The sequence below is a fragment of the Zootoca vivipara genome, chromosome 4 (assembly GCF_963506605.1).
Source record: "Zootoca vivipara chromosome 4, rZooViv1.1, whole genome shotgun sequence".
NCBI classification, from domain to species: Eukaryota; Metazoa; Chordata; class Lepidosauria; order Squamata; family Lacertidae; genus Zootoca; species Zootoca vivipara.
The window spans coordinates 101,802,615-101,814,417 of NC_083279.1; the positions used below are offsets into that span (position 1 = coordinate 101,802,615).

Sequence of the window (11,803 nt, forward strand, 5' to 3'; positions counted from 1 at the left end):
ATATTGTGGGGGGTTGCGAGTTTGGCCCTGCTTCTCAAGGGTTTTCCAGCACAACATCTTGGAGTCAAACTACATTATGTCCCAAAGGTTTGCTTCACTCTGACATACCTGAGATGTCAGTCTCTGCAGATTCCCAAAATATTTGGGCTTGGGGACAAGTCCAGAGAAACGACGCCTGCTTCAATGGAGCCGCCTGTCCACCTTGGTCAGATCCAGGGCCAGATTTTGGTTTGATGCTGCCCTCAGCTCCTGAAGGGAATGGGGCCCTTTCTATGTCCAGCTGTCCTTTGTCAACAACAAATTGTCACTGCTTTTTGTGTTGAAATATATGCTATGTGGTTATTTATGGACCTATTGGGGAAGAAATAGAGGCAGTGAGAGATTTTACTTTCTTGGGCTCCTTGATCACTGCAGATGGTGACAGCAGTCCCGAAATTAAAAGACGCCTGCTTCTTGGGAGAAAAGCAATGACAAACCTAGACAGCATCTTAAAAAGCAGAGACATCACCTTGCCGACAAAGGTCTGTATAGTTAAGCTATGGTTTTCCCAGTAGTGATGTATGGAAGTGAGAGCTGGACCATAAAGAAGGCTGATCGCCGAAGAATTGATGCTTTTGAATTATGGTGCTGGTGGAGACTCTTGAGAGTCCCATGGACTGCAAGAAGATCAAACCTATCCATTCTTAAGGAAATCAGCCCTGAGTGCTCCCTGGAAGGACAGATCCTGAAGCTGAGGCTCCAATACTTTGGCCACCTCATGAGAAGAGAAGAATCCTTGGAAAAGACCTTGATGTTGGGAAAGATTGAGGGCACTAGGAGAAGGGGACGTCAGAGGACAAGATGGTTGGACAGTGTTCTCGAAGCTACCAACATGAGTCTGACCAAACTGCGGGAGGCAGTGCAAGACAGGAGTGCCTGGCGTGCTCTGGTCCATGGGGTCACGAAGAGTCGGACACGACTAAACGACTAAACAACAACAACAGCAAACAACAGCCATTTGCACATAACAAAATATGTATTTTATCAAATTAATTGACGAACTGAAATACAATTAAGAAGAAGTATATTAGTAGTGAAATAATTATTAAGCTCTAACTTAAAATGTTTGGGTCCCCATTCCTTACATCATAGGAGCCTACACAACACAGAACACTGTTGCTGTATTTGTTTTTTATCTTATATTTTGGAAATGAACACCCAGGTTTTTTCCCTTTAATTTTTGGGGGGCTCCCAAGAGAGTGGGACCCTAAGCTATAGCTTGTCTAGCTTATACATAAATCCCACACTGGTCAGATCCAAGCCTATATATTCGGGTTAATCTACAGGGTGATAAAGGCTAGTGGCAGAGAGTATAAAAAGAATTTCCTCTTCCTCTTCCTCGGTTCTCTCTCGCTGGTTCCGTTTGGGGGACCAGGCTGACCCCTGGGGGAAAGAGGGTGCTGGCCCGGGGGGGGGGGCGGCAGGGCCCCCTGACTCTGCCTGTGATATCTGTGTGTGCATGAGATTGAACACGGGAGAAGCTTCCCGATGTGGAGGAGAATGTCCCTATTTTCACTGGATAAATGTGGGAGGGTCTGGGTCTGGGCTGCCCTAGAGCAGATGGGCGCACAGGGGCCCCCACCCCCCGGCCTGCTTGCCTCGCCCTGGCCTGGCAGCCGCCCTGCCCCCCTGCCCCGCCTGGTCTCCCCAGGGTCCTCATCAGCGCTGCTCCCTCCCTGATTGGGCTCTTTAGGGTTGCACCTGCTGGCTCAGGTGTGTGGCTGAGCCCCCCCAGGGAGCAGGCGGGAGGGGGGAGCCCTGCTGCGTTGCTAGGCTCTCATGCGCCTGGATGCAGAGAGCCAGCCAGAGAAGTGGAGAGAGGCTCTGCCGTGGGGCAGAGAGAGAGGGGGCTGTGGCCTCGCTTGGACCAGGAAGGAGCCCGCAGCTGCCAGCACGTGCCAAGATGAATCGGCTGGCCAGGGTCTTCCGAGCCAAGGACAGGGAGGGGGAGGCCAAGCTCATCAAGACGGAGGAGAGCACCCCTGGAGCAGCCCCCAAACCACGGTGAGTGGGGGCCGCTGGGTGGGGAGAGTACAGGCAAGTATTGGGGGGGAGGAGGGAGGGGAGGCCCCATGGCAGCAGGTATGGCAGGCACTGCACAGGGCACAGCTTGGGCAAAGGGGTGGTGTGGGGCTGACCGTCTAAGAGAGGTATACTTATACATGTGTGTGTCTGTGTGTGTGTGTGTAATTTTTTATTTATTTTCCGTTTAATAATATACATTCACATCATTGTTGTTGTTGTTTAGTCGTTTAGTCGTGTCCGACTCTTCGTGACCCCATGGACCATAGCACGCCAGGCACTCCTGTCTTGCACTGCCTCCCGTAGTTTGGTCAAACTCATGTTCGTAGCTTCGAGAACACTGTCCAACCATCTTGTCCTCTGTCGTCCCCTTCTCCTAGTGCCCTCCATCTTTCCCAACATCAGGGTCTTTTCCAAGGATTCTTCTCTTCTCATGAGGTGGCCAAAGTATTGGAGCCTCAGCTTCACGATCTGTCCTTCCAGGGAGCACTCAGGGCTGATTTCCTTCAGAATGGAGAGGTTTGATCTTCTTGCAGTCCATGGGACTCTCAAGAGTCTCCTCCAGCACCATAATTCAAAAGCATCAATTCTTTGGCGATCAGCCTTCTTGATGGTCCAGCTCTTACTTCCATACATCACTACTGGGAAAACCATAGCTTTAACTATACGGACCTTTGTCGGCAAGGTGATGTCTCTGCTTTTTAAGATGCTGTCTAGGTTTGTCATTGCTTTTCTCCCAAGAAGCAGGCGTCTTTTAATTTCGTGACTGCTGTCACCATCTGCAGTGATCAAGGAGCCCATGAAAGTAAAATCTCTCACTGCCTCCATTTCTTCCCCTTCTATTTGCCAGGAGGTGATGGGACCAGTGGCCATGATCTTGGGGTTTTTCCCCCCTTAGGGCCTATCAACTTCCTTCCCTCCTGCCTTGTGGCTTTCAAAATTAACCTTTATATCATCACATTTTGTACCTTTTCCAATTCTAATTACACTCACTACAAAAGAACTCAGAATTTAAATAAATACAGTATAGAAAGGTAGAAAATTTCTCATGACAAGTCTTCAGTCAACCCTGCTGGTGATGTTAATTGCTTGCAATCATCTTTCAGATATCGTATAAATTTACTCCAGTCCTTTTGGAATTCTTGAGTTTGCTGGTTTCGGGTTTTTCCAGTTTTGCCTCAGGTCCTGCTATCTGGACCCCCAGAAAACAAGCTTGTTTGCTCTCTCTCCTGTGTGGTAGCCCTTGAGATATCGGAAGATGGCTCTCATATCTCCTCTGAGTCTCCTCTTTTTCCAGGCTAAACAAACCCAACTCCCTCAACTGTTCCTCAGAAATAAAGCTTTGTTTCCAGACCCTTGATCACTTGGGTCATCCTCCTCTGCCCCTGTTCCAGCTTGTCCACATCCGTCTTCAATGGGGATGCCCTGAACCCCCACTGGACAGAGGCCCCGACTGCTGTATGTGTGTGACCTGCAGCCCCTCTCTCACACGGTCTTGGGGACACGCCTTAAACCAGGCTTTGCCCACCTGGGGCTTCCAGGTTCTCCCATCACACACACACACACACACACACACACACACACACACACACACACACACACAAAACACAGCTGTCTTGCAGGCCCAAAGCTAGGGAATTCCCTGCCACAGGGATGGCCACTGATTCAGCGGAGGATAAGACAAATCCCGTGGAGGTGGAGAGGGCTCCTTCCACAGGCTCCTGGCCCCAACGGGCGTGCCCTGCCCTCCACCCTCGGAGGCAGCCATGCCTGAATCCCAGTTGCTGCAGGAGCAGAGAGGGCTCTGGAACTCGGATCCTGCTTGCAGGGGTTTTTAATCTGGCTGGCCCCCGTGAGAAGAGGATGCCGGACTCGATGGCCCCCCCCCCCGGCCTGGCCTGGTCTGGCAGGCTCTTCTTTTAGGAGGTTCTTAGGGGCTGGCGAGGAGGGAGAGACTTCCTTCAGTCCTGCAGCTCCTTGCGATGTTCTCTGACCCAGCCGGCTTCCTCTGTGCGCACTCTCTCTATATATATATTATTGGTTTATTCACAATTTTATACATTTTAACATAGCCATTTCAAACATTAAAGCACAATGTTCTTTTGAACCTTTGGACCTCCTTCCCTCCCTCCCTCCATGGGTTCCATGTTTCAGATTAAGTTTGCTGCATCTTATACCCTTATCCATCTGTTAAACATCCATAATTACCACAGATAATTCCACATGACAAGTGTCATTACATCCCTGAGTGATTTTAACTATTTACAGTGGTCTTTTAAATAAGCTACAAATTTACTCCAGTCTTTTACTTCCACGGAGCAATGGATTCAAACTACAAGAAAGAAGATTCCACCTAAACATTAGGAGGAACTTCCTGACAGTAAGAGCTGTTCGGCAGTGGAATTTGCTGCCAAGGAGTGTGGTGGAGTCTCCTTCTTTGGAGGTCTTTAAGCAGAGGCTTGACAGGCATATGTCAGGAATGCTTTGATGGTGTTTCTTGCTTGGCAGGGGGGTGGACTGGATGGCCCTTGTGGTCTCTTCCAACTCTACGATTCTATGATTCTTTTAGAAATACTTGATATTCCTGGTTTCTGATCTTCCCCGCCAGTCTCGCCATCTCTGTACACTCCATCAGTTTCGCCTGCCATTCTTCTGTTGGTGCTTCTCCTTCCTTCCATCTCTGGGGTAGTAGCATTCTCACTGCCGTACTCGTCGCATACATAAAAATTCTTTTATCCTCTCTTGGTAACACTTCACCTGTTATATCTAACGAAAAGGCTTCTGGTTTTTTAACAAATGTGTTTTAAAACATTTTCTTTAGTTCGCTATGTATCATTTCCCAGAAAGCCTTTGCCAAGGTACATTCCCACCCATCCTCTGCTCTGCTTTGCCCTCAGCCAGGAGAGGAAACGGATCCTGGACCCATCGGGGGACTCTTATTACTGGTGGCTGGTCACCATGGTTTTCCCCATCATGTACAACTGGATCATCCTCATCTGCAGGTGGGCGAAGGGGGGCCTGGGCTGGATCCGTCCCTGGGGAGGGGGCTGGGAGCCCAGGGAAGGCTCTCCGGTTGGGGGCAGCATCAGAAGCACGACTGTTGCCCAAGGAGGAGGGAGGGAAGGAAAGCGACAGAAACCCCTTTGGGATTCCAACACCCACCTTCCTTCCTTCCTTCCTTCCTTCCTTCCTTCCTTCCTTCCTTCCTTCCTTCCTTCCTTCCTTCCTTCTTTGCTTCACTTCTGCATCTGCCAGTCTCCTCCTTCCACGCAGAGGAGAGAAAGCCCAGGGGATGACCAAAGAAAGAAAAATAGTAAATAGCAAGAGGCCTGGGAAGCAACAATCCAGCCATGGGGGGGCAGGGGGGGCAAACATGCAGCAAGAAGACATTTGGGTGAAGCCATGGAAACAGAACCATAGGGGTGGAAGGGACCCCCGAGGGTCATCGGATAATAAAAACAATAATTTGATTATTTATACCCCGTCCGTCTGGCTGGGTTTCCCCAACCACTCTGGGTGGCTACCAGAAAAATATTAACAATAATAAAGTGGCAGACATAAAAAACTTCCCTATTCCAACCTACTCCAAGGACCCCTTCTGTACTCCAAGTCCCGCCCCCCCTCCAATTCAGGAATCCCAGGTAAAGAGTACTTGACAGGTGGCCATCAAACCTCCAATGTCACCTTTGAAGTTCTTCTGCCCCACTGGCAAAGGGCTCTTGGGGCCAGAAACTTCTTCCTAAAGTTTACTTGGAATTCCCTTCCTTGTCACTTGAATCCATGGGTTCAAGTCCTGAAGGGTCACTTACTGGCAAAACAAGAAAGCAGTTCTTTGGGGGGGGTCCTTTTGGGGAGGGAGGGAGGGAGGGAGTTTCAGAGCGAACTGGGGGCCCCATGAACATTTTGGGGAGATTCCTGGGGAAAGGAGAGAGCTGAATGGGGGGGGCTGCTGGTGGAAGGAGCAAGGAGCAACAAGGAGGGGGCTGCCTGGCCTTTGGGGCAGCCGCTGCAGTGAGCAGGTTGTGGGTTCAGATGCTGCCACCCACCTCTCTCTCTCTCTCTCTCCCCCCTTCCCTTCTGCGCAGGTCCTGCTTCCCTGACCTGCAGCGCAAATACCTCTTCCTCTGGCTGGCCCTGGACTACCTCTGCGACCTGCTGTACCTGCTGGACATCGGGGTCCACTTCTACACGGGTCAGTGGCTTCTCCGCCTCGGGACCTGTCTCCTCACCCCTCCCCTTGTGCCCCCCCCTGCGCACCCCACCTGGCGAATGCTTCTCCCCCTTCATCCAATGAAGCTGAACATTGGGAGATTCAGGATAGAGAGAAGAAAGTCCTTCATCCCACAATGCACAGTTCAACTGTGGAACTCTCTCCCACTGGAGAGATGGCTTTAGAGAAGATTAGACCAATTCATGGAGAAAGGGAGAGATCTCAAGGGCTCCTGGCCAGGGTGTCTTTCTTCTGCCTCCACAGTCAGAGGGAGGCAGCAAAGCTTCTGGATCCGAGTTGCTAGAAACTGCAGGAAGGGAAGAGAGCGGCTCTTGCGTGCGAATCCTGCTTGCAGGCTTCCCATAATGGGCATCTGGTTGGCCACAGTTGAGGCTGGCCTAGATGGGCCCCTGGCCTGATCCTGCAGGCTCTCCGTAGCCTCTTAGGCTGGGCTCTTCCGCTGGGATGTGTCCATCCTCTGCTGGCAGTTTCAGCCCCCACTGGGGGCCCATATGCATGCTAAGAGTCTCTGTGGGGATCTCTGCAGGGGGCGGGGGGCTAGTCTGTGTGGTCCCTCCCCCAACATTCTGTGCCTGGAACCCCCTGCCCCCCCCCGGCTATGCCACTTCCAGGGAGAGATTCTTGCTGCTGCCAGCCAGTGCAGACAATACTGATCTGAGTGGACCCACAGGCTCCCAAATCTGACTCTTCTGTGCCCTTCAGTTTTGAGTTATTACACTGGGGGGCAGGAGCTGCCCGGCTTTGGGCCCTGATAAGGCTGGCCAGAGAAGATGGCTCAAGAAGATGGATTCTGGGGTTCTTGTAATAATAATAATAATAATAATAATAATAATAATAATAATAATATAGTAACAACAACAACAATAATAATGTTACTTAAACCCCACCCATCTGGCTGGGTTTCCCCAGCCACTCTGGGTGGCTTCCAACAGAATATTAGAAACAGGATAAAACCGCAAACATCAAAATTTTCCCTTAAAAGACATCTTGGTGGGAATCTAGTCTGCCACTTCTAGACCTCAGCCTGGCACTGAGATACGAGGGGCTTCGTTCCTCCCAAAACAGGTTTCGGCGGGTCCTGTGGTCACTCTGTCGCTCCCTCAAAGGCACCGCCAGAAACTCACCAACCACAAAGTCTGACTGTCATGGGCGTAGGCAGGGGGGCAGTTGCCCCCCCAGAAGCAGGGCCGCTGGCCAGCCTGCCCCGCTGCCCGCCGCCGCCCGGTGCCGTCTCCCTTCTCCCTGGCTGGCTGTAGGGCGGGTGGAGGGAAAGCCAGCTTTCCCTCCACCTGCCCCGGCGATCGCGGAGGGGGAGGAGGGGATCGGAGCAGCCCGATTTCGGACTGATCCTGGCGCCCCCTCGCCCCTAAAGGACCATGGCTTTCCTTGCCCCACTGTGGCCCCTCCCCCGTGCCTTGGCCCCGTCTCTTGCCCCCCCTAATTTTGATCCTGGCTACGCCCCTGCTGACTGTTTAACTTTCCCAAAAAAACCACCAACACTCCTGGAGTTTCCATTTTAATTTCTCAATTTAATTTTATGGAGTTTCACCCATTTTTAACAAGTTAACATCAAATTTAATACATTCGTACCTTGATTTTCCAACAGCTTAGTTCTCGGACGTTTCGGCTCCCAAATGCCACAAATCCGGAATTGACAGTTCCGATTTGCAAACTATTTTTGGAAGCCGAACGTCCGTCGGGAGCTTCCTGCGGCCAATCAGAATCTGTGGATTGGTTTCCGAATGTTTTGGAAGTTGAACGGGCTTCCGGAATGAATTCTGTTAGACTTCCAAGGTACGACTGTACACATTTAAAAGTTGACCTCCCACCCTTCTTCCATGATAATAATTGGAACAGAGTATTAGAGAAATATATAATGTGGGAACAAAAACACTAGAAAACTTCCACCTAAACATCAGGAAGATTCCACCTAAACATCAGGAAGAACTTCCTGACAGTAAGAGCTGTTCGGCAGTGGAATTTGCTACCAAGGAATGTGGTGGAGTCTCCTTCTTTGGAGGTCTTTAAGCAGAGGCTTGACAGGCATATGTCAAGAATGCTTTGATGGTGTTTCCTGCTTGGCAGGGGGTTGGACTGGGTGGCCCTTGTGGTCTCTTCCAACTCTAGGATTCCATGATTCTGACCATAAGATCTGTTCAGGGCTGGATTTAGGATGGATGTGGCCCTGCTGAAAAAGTTTGCTGATCCCTGATCAAGAGGGTCTCTCTGATCCCTACATTTCCCACCTTTGAAGGGTGAGGGGACTAGATGGGACCCTCTGGCCTGATCCAGCAGGCCCTTCTTCGGTTGTTCCGTTTGTGGGAGAGGAGTGGAGATGCCTGCCGGGGGCCAAGGGCCTCCTCTCCGCGGCCCTGACCCAGCTCCTCCCTCCCTCCCTCCCCACACCAGGCTTCCTGGAGCAAGGCATCCTGATCCAGGATCGTTCCAAGATCTCGCGCCACTACACCTGCTCCTCCGCCTTCCTGCTGGACCTCCTCTCGGTGCTGCCCACCGACCTCCTCTACCTGCGCCTGGGCCTGGCCACCCCTTCCGTCCGGGCCAACCGCTTCCTGCGCAGCCCCCGCCTCTTTGAGGCCTTTGACCGCATCGAGACGCGCACAGCGCACCCCAACTCCTTCCGCATCTCCAAGCTGATGCTCTACGTCTTCATCACCATTCACTGGAACGCCTGTGTCTACTTCGCCCTCTCGGGCTACGTGGGCTATGGGGCGGACGAGTGGGTCTACCCCAACACCAGCATCCCCGGCTTCGAGCGCCTGCTGCGCCAATACCTGTACAGCTTCTACTTCTCCACCCTCATCCTCACCACAGTGGGCGACACGCCCATGCCCCACCGCGAGGAGGAGTTCCTCTTCATGGCGGCCGACTTCCTGCTGGCCGTCATGGGCTTTGCCACCATCATGGGCAGCATGACCTCGGTCATCTCCAACATGAACCAGGCCGACGACGCCTTCGTCCCCAACTCGGACCTGGTCAAGGGCTACCTGCGCACCCACTGCCCCAGCCGCCGCCTCCAGAACCGCGTGGTGGAGTGGTACCAGCACCTCCAGATGGAGAAGAAGATGACCAACGAACTGCAGATCCTCCAGCACCTCCCCGAGCGCCTGCGGGCTGAGGTGGCCGTCAGCGTCCACCTGCCCACGCTCCGCAAGGTGCAGATCTTCCAGAGCTGCGAGCAGAGCCTGCTGGAGGAGCTGGTCCTCAAGCTCAAGCCCCAGGTCTACAGCCCCGGGGAGTACGTCTGCAAGAAGGGCGACGTGGGCCGGGAGATGTACTTCATCCGGGAGGGGAAGCTGGCCGTGGTGGCCGACGACGGGGTCACCCAGTATGCCGTGCTGGGAGAGGGGCTCTACTTTGGGGAGATCAGCATCATCAACATCAAAGGTGAGCCGGGGGGGGGAGAAGTGGAGATGGGGGTGTCGTGTGTGGAGGAAAAACTCAAACACATTGCAGAGTTCCCCAAAAATAGACCAGAGGCAATTATATTTCTCCGAAAATAAGACGTAGCCATAAAATAAGACGTAGCAGGATTTTTAAGCATTCAAGGAATATAAGCCATACCCCGAAAATAAGACATAGTGATAGGCACAGCAGCAACGCCGGCTGCGGCAGGAGGAAGAGTAGGCAGCCTGCCGGGTTGGCGCCCGGAACCGGCTGCTGCTGCTGCAGCGCCGACAAAGTGAAGTGGGTCTCTCCCCTCCCCCCTCCCATGGCTAAACGGTTTTAAATTTCTGTATTACAACTCCCATCATCCTTAGCTAACAGGACCAGTGGTCAGGGATGATGGGAATTGTAGTCCCAAAACGTCTGGAGGGCCGAGTTTGGGAATGTCTGCCATAGACAGAGGAGATTCCCATAATCACTCATTTATTCAGCGCCAAATAGCCTTTGTTCATACTTTTTATAGGCATCTCCCCTTCAAGGTTCCTTGCGCTGATCAAAACAGGACCCCCTGCCTGGAGACCTTGAAGGGGAGAGTTGCCTGGCACAGGGAGGTTTTCCTGAAAATCGCCTAGCCACAGTATCTGGTCTTCCTTCACATGAGTGTGGCTCACCCTCCTAAATGCTAAAGCAGGCAGTTGTTTTTTACAGAAGCAAAATGGCATCAGTTAGGCAAATCAAAAAGCAGGACAAGAACAGGCTTCTGGCTTTTCCTGAGACCCCACAATAGAAATAATAATTATTATTTATACCCTGCCCATCTGGCTGGGTTTCCCCAACCACTCTAGGCAGTTCCCAACAGAATATTAAATATGATAAAACATCAAACATAAAAAACTTTCCTAAACAGGGCTGCCTTCAGATGTCTTCTGAAAGTCAGATAGTTGTTTATTTCCTTGACATCTGATGGGAGGGCATTCCACAGGGAGGGTGCCACCCATAGCTGCCAAGTTATCCCTTTTTACAGGGATTTTCCCTTATGCTGAATAGGCTTCCTCGTGAGAAAAGGGAAAACTTGGCAGCTATGGTGCCACCACCGAGAAGGCCCTCTGCCTGGTTCCCTGTAACCTCACTTCTCGCAGGGAGGGAGCCGCCAGAAGGCCCTTAGAGCTGAGTGTCCAGGCTGAACGATGGGGGTGGAGACGCTCCTTCAGGTATACCGGACCGAGGCCGTTTAGGCCTTTCAAGGTCAGCACCAACACTCAGAATTGTGCTCAGAAACATCCTGGGAGCCAACGTAGGTCTTTCAGGACCAGAGTTATATCGTCTCAGCAGCCGCTCCCAGTCACCAGTCAAGCATCTCGTCTCCAGTGGGTCTTGCCCCTGTGACACAGTTGCTGAGACGGAAGGTCTCCCCCCCCCCACTGCCTCAGCCCCCTCTCCGAGGTTTCTCCCAATGAATCCCAGACGGCACCTGTGTCCCCCCAACCTCTCCTCTGCCCTTTTAATGCCTCTTCTGGAGACAAGAGGGGAGGGGAGCTTGTCTCAGGAGGGGGAGACCCCCTGCCTTCTTCACCATCCAGACTCCTCTCTGCCTCTTGGCCTCTTTCCCCCCACCCCAGGGGCCTGATCCTGCATGCCCCACTTATGTTCTCAAAGCAGCACTCTCAGTGCCCCCGCTGACCCCAGTGCCCCCCTTCTCCCCCCCCTCCAGGGAACAAGTCCGGGAACCGCCGCACTGCCAACATCAAGAGCATCGGCTTCTCGGACCTCTTCTGCCTCTCGAAGGAGGACCTGACGGAGGTCCTGGCCGAGTTCCCCAGTGCCAAGGCCATGCTGGAGGCCAAGGGCCGGGAGATCCTGCTCAAGATGGACAAGCTGGACGTCAACGCCGAGGCGGCCGAGATCGCCCAGCTGCAGGAGGAGGAGCGCCGGACGGTCGCCCTGGAAGAGGGTCTGGACGCCCTGCAGACCAAGCTGGCGAGAATCCTGGCGGGACTCGAATCCAGTGCCTTTAAGGTGGCTCTGCGCCTGGAGCGCCTGGAGTGGCAGATGCGGGAGTGGGGGGCCGAGGAGGAGGAGGAGGAGAGGGAGGGGGTCGAGCCTTAG

At 52.8% G+C, this 11,803-nt stretch overlaps 1 protein-coding gene across 1 annotated transcript; it reads left to right on the forward strand.

Annotated features, from left to right (window-relative positions):
* Nucleotides 1-1,942: 1,942 nt before the first annotated feature.
* CNGA4 (cyclic nucleotide gated channel subunit alpha 4) lies at nucleotides 1,943-11,803 on the forward strand. The gene is made up of 5 exons (XM_060274023.1): nucleotides 1,943-2,043; nucleotides 4,959-5,063; nucleotides 6,147-6,253; nucleotides 8,702-9,697; nucleotides 11,409-11,803. The coding sequence occupies exons 1-5, from the start codon at nucleotides 1,943-1,945 to the stop codon at nucleotides 11,801-11,803; spliced, it is 1,704 nt and encodes a 567-aa protein (XP_060130006.1).

Coding starts and splice junctions, on each gene's coding strand:
- CNGA4 (XM_060274023.1), top strand. CDS start 1,943: ATGAATCGGCTGGCCAGGGTCTTCCGAGCCAAGGACAGGGAGGGGGAG. Junction 5,064..6,146: donor TGGATCATCCTCATCTGCAG/GTGGGCGAAGGG, acceptor CCTTCTGCGCAG/GTCCTGCTTCCCTGACCTGC. Junction 9,698..11,408: donor CAGCATCATCAACATCAAAG/GTGAGCCGGGGG, acceptor CCCCCCCTCCAG/GGAACAAGTCCGGGAACCGC.